This window comes from Alosa sapidissima, chromosome 10 (genome assembly GCF_018492685.1).
Source record: "Alosa sapidissima isolate fAloSap1 chromosome 10, fAloSap1.pri, whole genome shotgun sequence".
Lineage (NCBI taxonomy): Eukaryota > Metazoa > Chordata > Actinopteri > Clupeiformes > Clupeidae > Alosa > Alosa sapidissima.
Window position 1 is genome coordinate 26,918,283 of NC_055966.1, and position 20,000 is coordinate 26,938,282.

The 20,000-nt window shown below is 45.9% G+C and overlaps 1 protein-coding gene across 2 annotated transcripts in view; it reads left to right on the forward strand.

Annotated features, from left to right (window-relative positions):
- cdkal1 (CDK5 regulatory subunit associated protein 1-like 1) overlaps positions 1 to 20,000 on the forward strand; it is a 267,508-nt gene that overhangs the window by 133,554 nt on the left and 113,954 nt on the right. For both annotated transcript variants that reach the window (XM_042106955.1, XM_042106956.1), the window contains exon 9: positions 12,736 to 12,902. In XM_042106955.1, coding sequence (XP_041962889.1) covers positions 12,736 to 12,902 — 167 coding nt within the window. The remainder of the gene's footprint in view (positions 1 to 12,735; positions 12,903 to 20,000) is intronic.

A 20,000-nucleotide genomic window follows, 5' to 3' on the forward strand; every position in this document is an offset into this window, starting at 1 on the left:
ATACACACACACACACCACAGTCTTTTGCTCTATTTCTCTCATTCACACACACACTCACAGTCTCTCGCTTTCACACACAAACGCATTCCTGGCTTGTGAGTTTGTCTTCACAGCACCTGTGGAATTGTTCAGGGCTGTGTGTGTGTGTGTGCGCGTGCGTGCGTGCTTGCGTGCTTACTCCCAGATACACACACCCTGAATATGCTACTGCCTACACACTATGCTGTCAGCACTCACACAAGCAAAGGGTCCTATCAAACACACACACACCAGAAACCCTATTAAATCTGTAAACAACTCCGTCAGCATGTAGAATGCTCTCATTTGGAGTTGGTTTAGCCTGTGTGCCCGACCCTTTGGTGAGTGCTTGATTGCTCCGGTCCCCTGAGCCAGGGCCGATGTCTGAGAGGAGAGGAGAGGAGAGGAGAGGAGAGGAAGAGGAAGAGGAAGAGGAAGAGGGAGAGGGAGAGGAGAGGACGGGCAGTGGCAGGGTGGGGTGACGGGAGCTGACGTGACGCGACGGGCTGAAAGGCCAGATGTAGGTCAGTGGGCTTTAAGAGCCGGCACCGCTGCTGCTTAGAGCTGATTAGGGTCCTGTGCACTCCTGCTCACTGATAGCTGATGGCACTCACACACACACACACACACACACACACACACACACACACACACAAACAAACACATCTCAGCACAGCCGGAGGCCAAGAGTGTGTGTGTGTATGTGTCTCATGATGGTGGACACAATGACAACACATTACCATTTAATATAGCCTGCCATTGCATTTGGTGCCAGAGCATGACAATTACTGAAAATGATCATAATGACAGCGTTACAGTATGTCCGTGAACATAAACAGGCATGTTTTTTTCCCACCGTGACAGATGATGGCATGGGACATGTCACGTGCATGACACTGGCTCTTACACATCTGTGTCCTCACATGGACGATGCATGGGACAGAGGGCTTGAGCACTGCGAGCGCAGCTTGGGAGATGCACACATCTCACTGCCCAGCTCATCTAGTTAGTGCTGCAGTGTGGAGCCTCCCATGACTTGGATGGAGAGACCACATGGATGGATGGATGGATGGATGGACAGGTGGATGGATGGATGGATGGATGGAGGGAGGCTGAGATGGAGTGTGGGAGGAGAGAGGGATGACCAATAGAGACGGATGAGTGGCGGTAAAGCGTGTCAGATGCGTACAGTCAGGATAAATGTACTGTACAGCCCGGTGGACTGTCCAGTCTTGTAATTGAGCGTAATGGGGTCTGAGTTGGATTGTGTGTGTAGTAGTAGAATGATGTCACTGTGTGTGTGTGTGTGATGGGGTGACATCATTATTCCAAAGTGAGCTCAGTGGTATTTGAAGAGCATTCTAGTGACACTTCTGTTTCTCTGCTCTCTCTATCTTTCTTTCACCCCTTCCCCTTCTGCTTTTCTCTCTCTCCCCTCACTGGTCTCTCCATCCTTGCCCTCCTTCTCTATATGTCCCATTTGTTTTCGCTTTTTCTACATATTTTTCATTTAAATACAAGGTTTATCACAGGCTTATATTTTTGTTCTTTCTTTCTTTCTTTCTTTCTTTCTTTCTTTCTTTCTTTCTTTCTTTCTCTCTCTCTGATCATTCCATTGTTTTAATGCAGATGCTCCTCAGCTGTCTTGACCTCGGCCAAACACCAGCACGTGGGGGGGGGGGGGGGGGGGGGGGGGATTTCTTAAGTGGCTGGCTGTTTCCCTGCTCAACTCTGCCACTTCTAATTAGTCACCTGTAATGAAGTTAAAGCATGAAGTCTAGCTCTGTAACTGGGGTCTGTCCCTTAAATTACTTTAGCCTCTCGAGGCAACATTGATTAGTTAATTTGAACTAATCACCCCTTGCCTACTGTTTAGTAAACGTGCCACAAGTCAACTCTCACTACCCTCAGTCCTAATTGGGCAGGCTTTGGATGCACACACACAGGCACACGCACACACACACACACACACACACACACACACACACACACACACACACACACACACACACACACACACACACACACACACTTGATCTTATGTTCATTGTGTGTGTCTGTAACACCATACCCACTTGCACACAGATAAGATATGGAAGTGAAATACAGGGGGTTCTCACAGTCATGGTAATCCTAAAAAATCCAAGCTTGGAAAATAAGTTCTGAAAGTTGCTCTATGCATGTGAAATGAAATTAATTGTTATTGAACTTTTCCATGAATAAGGTTTGTGCTGTGTGAATTGACATTGCCTAATTAGCCTATTACAAAAGAAATGGAAAAATGTTATGTTTAATTAAAGATTTAATTTTCATTCTTTTTTTCCGTTCTAATTTTCAACTTTTTCTACTTGTAGATTTTGACAGGTCATAGATATTTCATTAAGGGTCCTTGAAGCTTTAATATAAAAGTTTTGAAATTATGTCAATTAAAATGAATGGGGAATATGCACAGAGCAGCATATTCAATACACATGCAAAATTAATGAGTAAGAAAATAATCTCATCATATTTCTGATTTCTACTCGCTGTGTTTTTCCATGGCATGGTATTTTGCCTTTTTTACCTCTGCTATATCACCAAGTCCTGTATCTCTCTGCACTGTGCATCTGACAATTGAAACAGCTCTTATGTGGCTGCTGACAAGGTGTTGGTTGGGCAGTGAGCTCTTGATAGGATCTGTGATCTGCAGGGCTTAAAATTCATTTTTCAAAATGGGGGGGAATTCCCCCCTTAGGTTATTCATGTAGGGGGGATTTACACAATTTGTGGGGGAGGGGGGGGTCGATTCTGATACCAAGTCAAGAATTGCGATTTCAATACTTCGATACTTTTTAAAAAAAAGTGTTTTTGGGGCCCCCACCACCCTGACGTCATCAGTAATATATACTGTAGTGGGATCATTCACAACAGTGGACATCCTAGATTCTGCTTGACTCTCTCCACACACACAAACACACACTGAAAATGATAGCTTATGTGATATGTTTCTATCATATATTTTTGAATTCATATAGAGTGTATTTATTTAATAATGCATTTTTTTTTTAAAGTATAGCATTTTACTAGTAATTACTAGTAGCTAAACATATTTAGTAATTTGAATGCCTCATATTGACGTTTAACCTATAACACTTAGGCATATCTTTAATGTGGTGTGTAGGTCCAATTGAGTGCACATTGCTGATGAGTAGGTGTAATTGAGTGCCTGTCACTTTAAGAAAATACGTGAGTAATTTTATGGAGTAATTTAGCCCCCCTTCAACCTGACGGTTTTAGGCTATAGTCGCTAGTGAATAAAAGTTGTGCATAGTGCGGTATGTGTATGCAAATCATTATGTTTTCTATGTCATTAGATACAATAAATATTCAAAAAACTAACATGTCGAAGACAATCTTTCTGGGATCAAGTGTTGACGTGACCTGAGCTAGCAGGATAGTTACCAAGGAGCTCTTTCCAGATGTAAAAGTTTGCCATGGTAGCGTAGCCTATTTGCGTAAGCGCAAAGTGGTTCTCTCTCTCTCTCTCTCTCTCTCCCCGTGTGTGTGTGCGTCTGCATGAGGCTATGTTCAATTCAACTCGGTAGTTGATCAGTCCGGTCAATAGCACCGCATTCACGCCACTTAATGATTGGCTATATTAACGTCATCAGACAGGCTGTAAAAGTGTATGCGGGAATTTCTCGCATTATGATGGCTAGAGTTGCGGGACTTGAACAAATTATGCGCAATACCCGCAATCCCGCAGTGAAATTTAAGCCCTGATCTGGGAGATTTAGTAGATGTACTGTGCTCTTGGTAGGATCTGTGAATTGGGAGATTTAGGAGATGCAGTGAGCTCTTGGTAGGATCTGTGAATTGGGAGATTTAGGAGATGCAGTGAGCTGCATGCACTGTGCATGTGTGTGTGGAGTGAGGAGTAATTAAATAAGCATGAAGCAGAAACTAATTAGCTGCTCTAAAGGAAATGTGGAAGTCAGACCTGCCCAGCACTTAAACACGTCTTAAGCGCCTTTCAAAACAGTTGCACAATGGTTTTACGCTTTAGATGAATTCAGTGCTGTGCGTACAAAGGATGCAAGTAGACCTCTGAGTAAACAGACTGTGAAAAGCAAAGACACAGACACGCGCACACACACACACACACACACACACACACACACACACCATTGGTAACTGACAGTGTGGTTAGTCATGTTGTTTGGCGTCATGTGAACTGCAGAAAGATGCAGTACAAGCGTGCACATGTAACAAAAGGCCTACATTAATGTAGAAACAACATGTAACATGTACGTGTCCTGGAGCTGTGTGTGTGAGAGAGAGTGCTCACGCATGTGTATGACTACTCCCTGCTGAATGTGTGTGTGTCTTCCCCCCTCCCTCTTAGACTCACTCTCTCTCTCTCTCTCTCTCTCTCTGTGAGAGAGTGAGTCTAATGAGAAGTGGCACTAATTGTTTTAGCGAAGCTGGGCACTGTGATGAAACCAATGAGTGGAATTACAGTGACATATCCTTAAGCACCACTCAGCTTGAGGCCCTAGGAGACTCTCTCCTCTCCTCCGCTCTCTCTTTCACTCTCTCCTCTCCTCCGCTCTCTTTCACTCTCTCCTCTCCTCCGCTCTCTTTCACTCTCTTTCGCTCTCTCTTTCTCTCTTTTGCTCTCTTTCTTCCACTCTCTCTTTCTCTCTCTTTCACTCTCTCTTTCTCTCAGTCTCTTTTCTTAATCTCTCCTCTTTTGTCTCTTTACTCAAACTCTCCTCTCTCTCCCTCTCTCCTCAATCTGTTCTCTTCTTTTCCCTCTCCTCTCTTTCTTCCTCTCCTTCTCTCTCTCCCACTCCTTCTCTCCTTTTCTCTCTCTCTCTCTCTCTCTCTCCCCTTCCTCAGTCTCTCCTGGGTCATTCTGTGTCATATCAGATAAGGTTGTTGCTGCACCATCTCAGAGGGTCCCAAAACCAAGGCCTGTAAAACATTTATCTTCTAATCCTTTGCCCTCATAATACAAAATGTTTTTTTATTTATTATTTATTTATACAGCCTGAAAAAAACATTCTCTTAGAAGCAATGTTTGGACATTAGTATTTTGAAAAGTATTATTCATAGTCAGCCCAAACTTACTGTAGATAAAAGAAAAACATGTTCTCAGTATGCCTATTGATTTTCTGTAAGGCCCTAGATTTGGAACAGAGCGCAAAACAAGTGATATTGTGAGTCTTGTAAACACACTTTTTGGCACACTGCTATCTCTAGGACGTGTAAACGCAGTAACTGTCCATCTCTCACTCTTGCAAATCACCCTCTCTTTTTGCCTCCCTCCCTGGGGCCCCACCCCCCACCACACACACACACACACACACACACACACACACACACACACATACACACAATACATACCATCATCTCACTTTGCCCTGAAACCTCAGACTCTCTGGAAAGCAGCAAGCCTTGCTGTATGTGTGCGTGTGTTCGTGTGTGTGTGTGTGTGTGTTTGTTTGTTTGTAAGAGCTCGACTGAAGGTCAGACGGGCCCTGCGTAAATCTGTGTGTGTGTGTGTAGCCTGCAGTTGGAATAATTATGTTGGTGTGTTTATTCTCCCCCTTCTGCAGCCAGAGGTGCCTCTTCCATGCACGCTAAAACGGCCCCCCTTCAGACGCTTAAGTCTGGCCGAGAAATCTGCATGCCTCTGGCCGACCGGGGACTGTGTGTGTGTGTGTGTGTGTGTGTGTGAGTGATGACTGTAGGCTAGTTTACTGCTCCCACTGTTCCCTATCTTTGCTGCCAGGCCCTTTGGAGAAGATGGGCCTCAGTAGTGATTGGCATGAGTGTGGGGTAGAGGCAGAGAGAGGGAGGCAGGGAGAGACCAGAGGCTAAGGCAAGCTTCCTCCTCCTCTGCTATCTGTCATGTCCAAACTCCAAACCTCAACAAACTCTATCTTTGTATTAGGAGATGAGGCCCAACCACTGGACTAAAGAGTGCTATTATGTATGTGTAGGTTGAAGGTCATGGAAATGTCATTCAATGAACAGAAGAGACTTCTATTTGTCTGGCTGACTCTTTACATGCTTGCTAACTCATTCACTCTACTTGATTCAGTGTGTGTTGTGAAATGTGAACTTTTGGGAAAAGGTGATTAAAAAAATGTTTGAAGGTCCTTCCATAGATTTATATTTGTCTGCTTTAGTCTTTACATGATTGCCCAAGTCATTCACTCTACTTTTTTCTCTCTCTCACACACACACACACACACACACACACACACACAAAAAGTGATGTAGAGAGATGTGTAAAACTAGTGTTGGCACAGGCATCATCCTGCTCTCTGCACATTCAACCTTTAATCTTTGCTGTCCAGGGGATCAAATAGAACACACACACACACACACTCTCCATGCAGGGAAATATTGATCTGAGCTCCCCACATCTCTACATATACATGCCGTACGTGCGTGCGTGCGTGCGTGCACGCTCCCCCACACCCACACATATTTATAGGTTTTTTTGGAATCGTCTGATGTTGTGTAATGTATCTCAGACGATATGTTTGAGGTTTCGTGTGCGTGCGTGTGTGTGTGCGCGGTATTCTGGATGTTTTTGTATTTGATATGCTCCTCTATGCCAGTACAGATTTGCCACTCAAAGACCTGTCTCCTATATCTGCCATTGGTGTTTCTTTGGAAACCATCCTGATGTTGTTTTACATTGTCTGGGCTGTATGAGGTCATATATATACACACACACACACACACACACACACACACACACACACACACACACACACACACACACTGTCTCTCTCAGTCATCTTCTTCCACTCATCCTTTAACATCATCATGTCACATAGCTTCACTTTAATGGCTCTTTGATAGGATGTTGTCTAATGCTCACTTTGACGCACGCACACACACACGCAAGAACGAGTGTATGCAGATGACATGCATGTCTGGAGACACAGACGGCGCGTACCCCATCTTAATGCAGAGATGTGTGGGCTCGTCTCTGAGAATCTTCTCTGACAGGCTGAGTGAAATGGAGAATCATTAAACATCAAGCACTCGGATCGAAGGCTTTTAGGAGTCGCGGGCGGCTCGTGGATGCGACGTATGGGAAATGATGGTCGTCATTACGCAACATGGCCGCTTTTTAGACAACGTTTATGAAGTCTGCTATGAAGGCGTTACACTGAGGTCCTTCAGCACTCCACTGCACTTTATACCAACAGACACACACACACACATACACACACACTCTCTCTCTCTGTTGTCTTCCTCCACTCATCCTTTTACATCATCATGTCACATAGCTTCACTTCAATGGCTCTTTGATAAGATGCTGTCTAATGCTCACTTTGACACACACACACGCACGTACTCACGCACGCAAGTGTATGCAGATGACAGTCAGGGTAACACACACTTCTGACATAAGATAAATACACTAACATTAGAGTGTTACACACACACTCAAACACACTCTTACACACACACACACACACACACACACACCTCAAACTAATACACACTTCTGACTCAAGATCAGTAGACTCACATCAGAGTGTTTGCTGCACACGAATGTCGGTTGTGTTGAGGAGTTCATTGCGTGAAGGGGACAACCGAACATTACATTACATTACATTACATTACATTTGGCTGACGCTTTTTTAGCCAAAGCGACTAACAACATGATAAACAGTTTAAGTTTTAGTGCAATTCTCAACAATTTTAGGACAATTTAAAAAACATTAGAGTACAGTAAAAATAAGTGCATCAGTGAGTGCTGTTTTTAACAGTTACGTGTCAGTTTAAGACGGCTGGTGAGTGCTAGGATCAGCAAGACTTGTTGTAAGTGTTGCTATGAGAGGAGATGTTCTCTAAAGAGCTGGGTCTTCAGGAGTTTTTTGAAAATGGAGAGGGATGTCCCTGCCCTTGTAGGAACTGGCAGTGTGTTCCACCAACGAGGAACAACAGATGAGAAAAGTTTGGATTGGCCTGAGCGTACTGGTGGTAGAGCTAGACGTCGTTCGTCTGAGGAGCGCAGCGGTCTGGAGGTAGCGTATGTCTGTATGAGGGCATTCAAGTAGGTGGGAGCAGAACCAGAGACTACTTTGTAGGCAAGTGTTAGAGCCTTGAATTTGATGCGGGCCGCCATAGGTAGCCAGTGTAGCTGGATGAGCAGCGGGGTAACATGTGCCCTTTTGGGTTGGTTGTAGACCAGGCGTGCCGCCGCGTTCTGGATCATCTGAAGTGGTTTCACTGCGCAGGCTGGGAGACCTGTCAGGAGGGCGTTGCAGTAGTCGAGTCGTGAGATGACTATTGCCTGAACCAGAAGTTGGGTAGCATCTTGAGTCAAGTAAGTACTGATTTTCCGTATGTTGTAGAGTGCGAAACAGCATGACCGGGCGACTGAGGCAACATGATCTGAGAAGTTTAGTTGGTTGTCGAGAACAACTCCTAGATTTTTTGCAGTCCTGGTAGGTGAAACAGACAGGGAGTCAAAGTTGATGTTGATGTCGTGGTGTATGGTAGGTTTAGCTGGGAGGACCAGCAGTTCAGTCTTTGAGAGGTTCAGCTGGAGGTGGTGTGCCTTCATCCATAACAGGCATAGGACTTGTGTTCCTGCACCACCATGATGGTGAAGATCGTGTAGCACCTCTGCAGAAATACAAGCAGCCTGTAGGAGTTTGCTTTGCATGTGTAAATGTACTCAGTTTCTCTCGCTCGCTCGCTCGCTCACACACACACACACACACACACACACACACAGACAGTTGTTTCCTTCTTTCATTAACAGGCTTTCTCATGGCTAATCAGCGCGGTTAGATTTTATGCTAATCACAGCCTCCTCCTTGTCCCCTAATTGGCTTGCAAAAGAGAAAATTAACGATACCCAATTTAGTCTCCTATAGATATGTGTTCATATTGTGGGGCCATTAGTAGTGACACCTTGAATGAAATATCACAGGGATTTTGTAAAGTATTTATTTATTTATTTATTTATTTATTTATTTATTTACTCGAGAACAATATATTTGTCCTGTATAGACTCTAGTCTCATCTAGAGTTCAGACTAATCTAGTCTTGTGTTTATTTTTATTTTTTATTTTTTTGTGGACTGTAGTCTAGACTAATCTAGCCTTGTGATGCCTGTAATCTGTCTGAAGCAGAGTCTCGGGTCACTGTCATGGCTGTAGTCATATGATTTTAGTCCATTCATGTGGAAGTATTTGCTGTAGTTTGTCTAGACCCGTCTTGCTGGTCTGATGTCCTAACTGTACATACACACCGCCGCCGACTTGAGCTTCCAAAGATTCAGGAAGTCATTTATTTTCAATGGAAGCCGGCTTCTCTCTCCGGCTTCTAAGCTGTCACATCAGAGCTGCCAAAGCATCCAAAGCTTGCCTGGACTTTTTTGACAAGCGTCCTTGACAGGGCGACCAGAGCTTCTTTGGAAGCTCAAGTCGGTGGCGGTGTGTACGTACAGTAAGTCCATATTGTGTCTGTCTAGAGTCTGGTCCAGTGGCTTGGTTTTGACTCGGTCAGAGAAACACCATGTATATCTCTTAGGATGTCTGGCACGAGGAAAAAGTGGAGGGAAGTGAAACTCTCTCTCTCGCGCACGCACGCACGCACGCACGCACGCACACACACACACACACACACACACACACACACACACACACACACACACACACACACGTCCACACATACCCTCATAAATAGATACACTTACACTCACACACACACTCATAATACACACACATACAGTACGGACACACACTCCTAAATGCACACACACACACACAATAAAATACACACCCTCAAACACGCTCATAAATACACGCACACTCACACACACACACACACATACATATACATACACACCCATACATAAATACAACACACATACACACACACACACACACACACACACACACACACATAAATAAATACACACACTCTCTCTCTCTCTCTCTCACATATACACATGAATACACACACACTCGCCTGTGGTGTCAGTGATAGACCCAGTGTAGGTATAGCTCAGATGAACAGGCTGTATCAGCACGGAAGGGCCATGAATGATCACACACACACACACATTACACCAAACACACACACACATTACACCAAACACACACACACACATTACACCAAACACACACACACACACACATATACAAGCGCAAGGCCAGATTGTTTTTTCTTGGGGTGGTAGGCCTTTCGCAAATGTGATTAAGTATTTAGCTGGCTTGTCGCTGCCTGGCTTCAAATATTCATTTTGTTTGAGTGCTGGCTGTTTAATGTGTTTTCACTCGCAATCTCTCTCTCTCACACACACACACACACACACACACACACACACACACACACACACACACACACACAGAGAGAGAGGAGTGGGGTTTAAAGATGGTGTGGATAAGCGGACACTGATGGCCGGTGACAGGTTAATCTCTGCTGAAGCGGTGGAAGAGGAGCGTGACTGCTGTGTGTGTCGTGACATGACGTGGCTGAGGCAGTCGGGTCGAGAACGTCTGTGTGTGTGTGTGTGCGTGTGTGTGTGTATGCGCTGTTGAGCTGGAGCCTGTCTCTTTCCCTCTCTCCAGACTGTCTGGGGATGGTGCTGAGGTACGCAGTGTGTCGCCCACGGTCTGTCGCCCTCTGTGTCACGCTCTCAGTGAATACAGCTGAAAGCAATCACACACACACATACACACACACACTCTAACTCCAGATGAAGCACCACACACACAGTCTTAACTCCAGAGCCACTTCCGTTACGGATCAGGCCCTGAGATGGCCCATGATTGATGTTAATATTTAGTAGAATTAGCTGGTGTGTGTGTGTGCGTGTGTGTGTGTGGCGGATCATGAGTTCATGGGAGTTATGAAACATGTCTGCCTCAGACAACCTCTCAGCTGCTGGTCCTCACCTTGGCCCTCATCCCTGCTCACTGCTATTTGCTGATGTTCTGGGTTTGTGTAACACACACACACACACACACACACACACACACACACACATGGACACACACCTACACACACACAGACATTTTCTCTCTCTTTGTCACTCACTTAGGCACACACACACATACACACACACACACACACACACACACACTAGACTAGGAGTGTTTGGGAACCCCATCTGTCAGTAACTACCCCCTGCTACCACCCAGCCTGCCCCCCCTAAGGGGCCCCCTTTTGCCCCTCACACGCGTCAGCCGTGCGTCTGGGCGGAGAGGGGTGCCCCCTCCAGGAAAGGCCTGCGCGCTGCCTCGTCTGCCCCCGGGCCACAGCTGCTTCCTCTGGGCCTCTGCCCTCCATCGCCCCTCCCTCCTCCGCTCGCTGTGCGCTTCTCTTCTTTTTCCACACCTCTCTCTCTCTTCATCCTTTTCTTTTTCCACACCTCTCTCTCTCTCTTCATCCTCTCGTTGGGTTCGGCCGCAGCACTCTGTGGCGTATGTCTGTGACATCAAACGGGGAGTGTGTGCCGGTGACGACTTGGAAAGAACTGGCACCAGGTCAGAAAAACACGCGCGCCCTAACATTTCTCCCATACCAGGGTCAACACTATCATGAACACACACACACACACACACACACACACACACACACACACACACACACACACACACACGCACGCCTGATGCCCTTGACGTGTGTCTCTGAGTGACGGGAGAAGACTGGTAGTGACTGACAGTATTAATGATATTATATATTTTCTATTAATAATAATTACCCTCTAGTCCACATCTCCCTCACTCAGGCTGCATTGGTCTAGCTGTGTGTGTGTGTGTGTGTGTGTGTGTCAGTCGATCTATAATGGCACCCAGTATAGCAAGTAAATAATAGCCCAGGCTCTCCTCATGTCTGGGTACTGTTTGTCTCATCATTCACTCGGTGACTTTCCAGATCAGTCCAGATCTTGTGTGTGTGTGTTGAGTCTGCATGTTTTAGTGTTGTCGTGTTTATATCGTGTGCTTTAGAACTGATGTGTATCAGTGTGTGTGTGTGGTTAGAGACAGGAATCATAAATTAAAAACACAAGCGTAAAGGGCACAAATCATTGTAGATGGTAATGGTTTTCATCCTATGACACACAAACACACACACAGTCACTCACTCAGTGTGACTGGTGAGAGCGAAGCCTGACTGTTGCCTAATGATCCCTGGTAATCATTATGCATGGGGAAATAGTGGCACACATATACACACACAAACACACATGCACGCATATACATACCTACACAGACTGTGTGTGTGACAGTCACACTGTAGTCAGTGAGTGATTAAATGAACTAACAGAAAACCACTGGTTCCACTCTGCCTGCTGACTCTGCTGCTTCTGCTGCCTTCTCTCTCTCTCTATCTCTCTCTATCTATCTATCTATCTATCTATCGCTCGCTCGCTCGCTCTCACACACAAAGATATCTGAATGATGCCTTATCTTTGGAGACATCGGTGGCCTTCCCTTCAAAGCCATTTGTTCTTAAAGCCTGTGTGTCTTGTGCTGTGTGTGTATTATGGTCTGTGGGTTCCCTGGCTTCAGCATACCTTTTTCCTTTTCTTTTACATAACACCCTGACTGTGTGTGTATGTGTATTGTCAGCTTGATATGTTTGTTTATCTGCACATGAAAGTGTTTTTTTTTTTTTTGTGTTCTAATGCTTCTCATAACCTTAGGAGATAATAATCACCTCCATGGTGTGTGTTTTTGCAGAGGGTGTGTGTGAGATCTGGCTGACGAGTGAGGACACAGGTGCCTACGGCAGAGACATTGGCACAGATCTGCCCACCCTGCTGTGGAAACTGGTGGAGGAGATCCCGGATGGTGCCATGCTCAGGCTGGGCATGACCAACCCTCCATACATCCTCGAACACCTGGAAGTAAGTGTGTGTGCTCTGTCTGGCTGTCTGTCTGGATGTCTGTCAGCTGTTCTGTTTCTCTCTGAGGAAACGACTAGTAGTTCCTCTCTCACCCTCTTTCTCCTCCCTCTGTCTCTTTTCATCTCTCTCTCTCCCTCTCTCTCTCTCTCTCTGTCTCTCTCTCTCTCGTGCTCTCTCTCTATCCCTCCCTCGGTCGTGGAGTGCGTCGTCTCCTCAGCTCAAGGCCATGCCGTCTCAGAGGCATGCTGACTTTTTCTCTCCTCTAATTGTCAGACTCGCTCTGAAGGAACAATGGGCCCCAGCGTGCCACCACACACACACACACACACACACACAGACACACACACACACACACACACAGACACGCACAGACACACACACACATACAGATACACGCACAGACAGACAGACACACACATACAGACACACACACGCACGCAGCCCCAGTAAGCCCCCCGATGGAGGAACAATAGCCCCCTGCTCGCTCCCTGGACTACCCCATCAGCCCCAGGTGGACGGTGCTTTAATCCCTCCGCTCACGGTAAACTGCTGAGGGAGGCACTTTTCATTTGCTCGGGGTTAATTGAGGTTGTAATTTCGTCCCCATATGTATAGGTTACGCTAATGCTCAGCTACATTCAAATTAAAAATGGATAAAGCTTCTCTCGCTCTCTCTTTCTCTCACTCCTCTCTCTCTCTATCTTTATCTCTCTACTAGTCTTCCGCCCCTCTCCCTCGTTCCCCCCAAATGAAAGAAAATAACAATTAAACGCTAATTAGAAATGTAGAGGGGGCTGTGTGCATATGGGCCGCTGGCCACTTAATGCCTATCTATTATGCTAATGTGAATTCGCTCGTCCTTCGCCGCTGGCCCAATTTAACGGCTCCGGTTGCCGCTCGCCTTCACGTTTCGCGCTGCCGCTGCGTACGTTTTTAATCACACACACACACACACACACACACACACACACACACACACACACACACGGAGTGAGCCATCAGCTCACGCAGAGACCCAGCACTGGCTCCCTGGAAGGTCAGCGGGGTCGTGGGAAGCGGCAGCTGTCCGGCCCAGTGCTGGCCCTCGTGCGGCGCAGGTCTGGTGGCTCTGCGGCTCGGGCTCGGGTTTGGAGTGAATCGAATCAGATCAGGACCGGTTCAGGCAGATGTACCTTTTATTTATTTAACAGACGCTATTGTCCAAAGTGATTGGATCTGCAGTTTTATCAATAGGTGTGGTGCTGATATCATGATGAAGTTATGACCTCGGTGACCAACATCCTACTTTGCCTGTTGAGCTGCAGGAGTAGCCAGGCAGAAAGAGAGAACAACAGCTCAGATGGACACACTGAGACATGTCACTTCCTACCATTGAGTGAAATTACATCTGGATTCTAGCTGGGAATCACATCCGTTCTACATTTCCAATCACAGAAATGAATGTAGCCGACGGTTCAAGAGTTTTTCCAAATCCACTGGTTGTATAACACAAAGGGGGCTTTTTTCATCACTATGTATGCTCTCTGGGAATTTCCCCTTGACTTTAGTGTTGAAAGCAGCTTACTCTTCAGATCAGATTGGCTACTAACCCAGGAGGTGTGTGGGCATTGTAGTTGTCATTGTTCTTATGTTTTGGGGGAAAGCTTAATGCTTTAATCAGCTTCAAGAAGATACACTCTTTATGTTACGCAGATGGGAAATCAGAGCAGCTTCCTGCTCTTGTATTCCAGAAGCCTTACAACCTTACTTCATCTTGACTGATTTTCTAAGGATGGGCTGAAACCTTACAAACCTTACTCCATCTTGACGGATTTTCTAAGGATGGGCTGTAGGCCTGATAACAATGCTGGGTTGAGTTACCAGCCATTGACTAGCCAGCTACTGAATACCTCTTAACAGAAAGGCCCTTAGAGTACAACTGTTAACATCAATGATATTTATTAGCCCTTAGAGTACACCTGTTAATATTAATAATATTTATTGGTTTAACCGATGCTTTTATCCATAGCGACTTGAGCAAATGAGGACTTGTATTCCAGTTACATGGCATAGCTATATTATATTACATTACATATTATATTTTTTTATTATACGGCTCTTCACATTGCTAGTAGAACGCTCCATTGACTTGAATGGGATTTCCCAACATACCGCTGCAAACATATAATTATCGCTGTCAATGGCAGCGTTTTTTGCGCTGCTGATTTAAGTTTTTCATATCGCTCCGCAAGTAGTCCGGTCACTTCTTGCATTGGATCTTCATTCAAAAGTGAAAGCAGACGGTTGGTCAGCTGTGTTCTAAAGAATGTTTGATTTAAGTTCAGCGTGTGTTGCGAACTATTTGTTTCTCAGCAAAAGCCACGACGAAACAGAAAAGAGACATATCGTGGAGTTGATTTTTTCGTTTTGGCAAGTAGCCGTATAATAAGCGGGATAATGTATCGGTCATTATTGGGAAAATAAGTCCCTTCAGAGCGAAGCAAGACCCCTCCGCTGGCGCGCCGGGGTCAGGTCCGCCCTTTCGGGACTTATTTTCCCAATAATGACCGGCGTTCTATAGACCCTTTCAAGAGAGTTCCATTATCAGCATCATAGTTGGCCCCACAAGGCTTCCGTTTTAACATTCCATATGTTATCTTAATGCAGAGGAAGTAGATTGGGAACCAAATAGAATGGTCAAGCATTGTTTTTGTTTTTATTGTTGAAAGGGTCTATACATTATCCCTTACATAATATTGAATCGTGCAAAGCAGCACAACTTGGTGATCAGAGCAACATGGTCAGAGATTGTCAGTTGGTCATCAGTCACGAGCACCTCCTTGGTAGGAGCAAGGCATAGGGAGTCCATTTTGATGTTTGTTTTTTGTTTTTTTTTCTTTAAAGAGGTTCAGTTGTAGGTGCTGTTCCTTCATCTGTGCGGATATGTCAGATAGACGTCAGAGATCCGAGCTGAGACCTCTCGACAAAGATCTGTACACTACGCCCATTGGTTAAAGTGGGATTTGGCAGGTGGGGGAACCCTAAAATCCAGTGTAAGTGCAACGGGGAAAAATGACTCACCGTTGGACAACATATTGAGTATTGTGGTGTAGCAATACTTATGAGTACAAGAATTGCTAGCTTCTTGGTCACCTCTGTACACGCAAAAAATGACCTCACCATTTATTTTAACAATATCATCCCGCTATATCGTTGGTATGAAAGAATATATTTATTATTAATTTATCTGAGGTGGCGGAACTGCGTTCCTCTCCCCCCCCCCACACTTTAACCCCTGACTCAAGTGCACAGTGCTTACTTGAGTGCTGTGGGAGTACTATGGAGTTTCAAGCATAGTCTGGATATTTAATGGATCCGCTGTAAATGTTGGCTTTTGAGGCAAAATCCATTTTTTGGAAAATGCTCCAAACGTTTTACATTAAAACAAGAGGGCTAAAATGCCTGGAAAATGCCAAGCACACTTTATCTCTCCTTCATGTGAGCCCTGTATTTTACGCACTGTCAGGTGAGGCTGGTTTTCTAGACCGTGATTGGTTCTGAAAGGCCCTGAGCCCTTTCAAATGGTTTGTCATTGGCTGACTGTGGCTTTTTGTTCAGGTCAGTCATGATGGGTAGATTGCTCCATTTTGATGGAATTGCTCTATCTGGCATTTCCTTTCAGAACATGTGCGCGCGCGCGCACACACACACACACACCACACACACACACACACACACACACACACACACACACACACACTCTTTCGCTTAATTTCTCACTCATTCACTCACACACATACACATACACACATACACACACACACTCACACATACAGTACACAAACATACACACACACACACATACAGTATGCACACTCATTGACTCAATCACACAGGCTCACTCTTGCGAACCTGTATACACATATTTACATGTAACAGACAAATGCACTGAAATACTGTACTTACACTCACACAGACGAACCTGCCCTTGAGTCCCTCTCTATGTAAAGAAAGAGTGAAACAAGAGATAAAGAGATAGAAAGAGATAGAAACAAAGCAAGAAAGAGTGAAGGAAGAAGATTAAACAGCAGTAGAAGTTCCCAGTAGCATTTGGAGTGTGTGAGTGAGCGTCCAGTGCAGGAAATGGACGTGAAGGGGGAGAGTGATCGATCGGAGAGGGCAGCTCCTTGTCAGCCAGGCCTTTCTCACGAGCCATTTGGTGCCATTAGTACAAATGGCTCACAGAAGAACTGTGATTACAGTCTCTCTGCCTGTCAGTCCAGCTCAGAGGTGTGTGTGTGTGTGTGTGTGTGCGTGTGTGTGCGTGTTAGTGAGTGACCAGTATGTCTTTGGGGGTTTGAGCTGGGGACTGAAGAAACCAAACGCGGACAAGGGCCTTAACCGTGTGTGTGTGTGTGATGAAGGGTCTCGGCCCTTCAGGTGACTGGCGCTGCACAGGTGAGAGTGAGCAGACCATCCTCAGCTCTGTATCATGTAGCCAGAGCTCAACTCCCACTCCTCAGGGATGCTATCTAATCTAATCTAACCTCTCTAATCTCCAATCGGTGTTCCAGCATGGCATGGAAATCCAGTCAATTTATGCTAAAGCCATGTGATGGAAACATTTAATGCAAATATATGAAGTATGTAGATCGATAGATAGATAGATAGATAGATAGATACTTTATTGATCATCAAGGGGAAATTCAAGGTCTCAGTAGCATACAGACATAACACACAACATGCACTTACAGCAGAAATGAAAAAGCAGTAGTGAAAACATTAGGCTGTGTACAATAGTAAAACAGTAGTAAAACAGTAGTAAGCAGTAGTGGGCAGTCAGTACTCAAACATGGACATGGAGAGGGTGGAGAGGCAGACAGCCTAAGCAGAGAAGTCTATCTCTCCTCTTCCCTTTAGTGAGGCATTGAACAATTCAATGGCCCTAGGAACAAATGACTTCCTCAGCCTTTCAGTTGTGCATGGCAGTGAGCGAAGTCTCCAGCTGATCAAGCTCTTTTGGTTTTTGATAGTGCTGTAGAGCGGATGACATTCATTGTCCAAGATGTTGATCAGTTTGTTTAGGGTCCTTTTGTCAGATATTGAAGTGATGCACTCCAGTTTAGCTCCCACTACAGAGCCAGCCTTCCTTACCAGCCTGTCAAGTCGCCCAGCATCCTTCTTCTTTGTGCTTCCTCCCCAGCATACCACTGCATAGAAGAGGACGCTGGCCACAACAGACTGATAGAACATCCTGAGGAGCTTGCTGAACACATTGAAGGACCGCAGCCTCCTCAGGAAGTACAGCCTGCTCTGTCCTTTCTTGTAGAGTGCATCAGTGTTGGCTGACCAGTCCAGTTTATTGTCCAGGTGGAGACCCAGATACTTGTAGGTGCTTACCACCTCCACATTGACCCCATCAATGGAGACTGGTAGCAGAGCGGGCTTAGACCTGCGGAAATCCACCACCATCTCCTTGGTCTTTGAAGTGTTGAGTTGAAGATGATTGAGTTTGCACCATTGCACAAAGTCCTCCACCAGGCTCCTGTACTCCTCCTCCTGCCGGTCCCTGATACACCCCACAATTGCAGTATCGTCAGAAAACTTCTGCATGTGGCATGACTCGGTGTTGTAGCAGAAGTCAGATGTGTACAGGGTGAACAGGACTGGAGAGAGCACAGTTCCCTGTGGTGCTCCGGTGCTGCTGATCACAGTGTCAGAGAGGCAGAGAGTAACATTGTAAAATGTATGTATTGTAACATTTAAAATGTTACAATCTCTCTCTCTCTCTCTCTCTCTCTTCTCCTCCTCCTCCTCCTCCTCCTCCTCCTCCTCCTCTCTCTCTCTCTCTCTCTCTCTCTCTCTCTCATATCTCTCTCTCTCTCTCTCTCTCTCATATCTCTCTCTCTCTCCTCTCACTCTCTCTCCTCCTCCTCCTCTCTCATATCTCTCTCTCTCTCACTCTCTCTCCTCTCACTCTCTCTCCTCCTCCTCTCTCATATCTCTCTCTCTCTCTCATATCTCTTCGTCATTCTTTTTGTTTCAGTGCTTTCTTCTGCTACGTTTTTCCCTCACATTTTTAGTGTCAGTGTCACACACACACACACACACACACACACACAGAGATGGAGGAGAAGAGAAAGCGAGAGAGAGAGAGAGAGAGAGAGAGAGAGAGAGAGAAAGCACTCACAGTTTAGTCAATTATCCCTGGCCGCCCCGGGGAAGCGGCTGCAATTTTTATTCGGAGCGGGCGGCTAATTCTGCTACAAACACGTCCATTTTCATATTAATGAGAGCCGCCAGATGCACCGCTCATTACGGGCCTAATGTGCCTTCTGCAGGACAGGGGGATGGACCGAGAGGGACGCCTTCGATCTGTTGGTGACTTATACACAGCACACCACAATCTCATCTACTTACACACACACACACACACACACACACGCACGCACACACACTCGCATACACTCACATACATACACACATGCATGAACACACCACTCACATACATACACACATACTCACATACTTACACACACACAGGCGCACACACACCATTCACATGTGTGCACACACACAAGCACACCAGTAATTAGAGATTAAGGACTCTCAATAAGTCTGTTGGTCTTATTGTTGTCCTTTAGTCCCCTGCTGGTGACAGTGGGCAGCAGTGGAGGGGGTGCTGGGGTGGGGGGACTCTGGAGAGGCCAGTTGTGGGAGTAGAGGCCTGCTGTAGGAGTAGAGGCCTGCTGTAGGAGTAGAGTAGAGGCCTGCTGTAGGAGTAGAGGCCTGCTGTAGGAGTAGAGGAGTAGAGGCCTGCTGTAGGAGTAGAGTAGAGGCCTGCTGTAGGAGTAGAGTAGAGGCCTGCTGTAGGAGTAGAGGCCTGCTGTAGGAGTAGAGTAGAGGCCTGCTGTAGGAGTAGAGGAGTAGAGGCCTGCTGTAGGAGTAGAGTAGAGGCCTGCTGTAGGAGTAGAGTAGAGGCCTGCTGTAGGAGTAGAGGCCTGCTGTAGGAGTAGAGTAGAGGCCTGCTGTAGGAGTAGAGTAGAGGCCTGCTGTAGGAGTTGAGGCCTGCTGTAGGAGTAGAGGAGTAGAGGCCTGCTGTAGGAGTAGAGTAGAGGC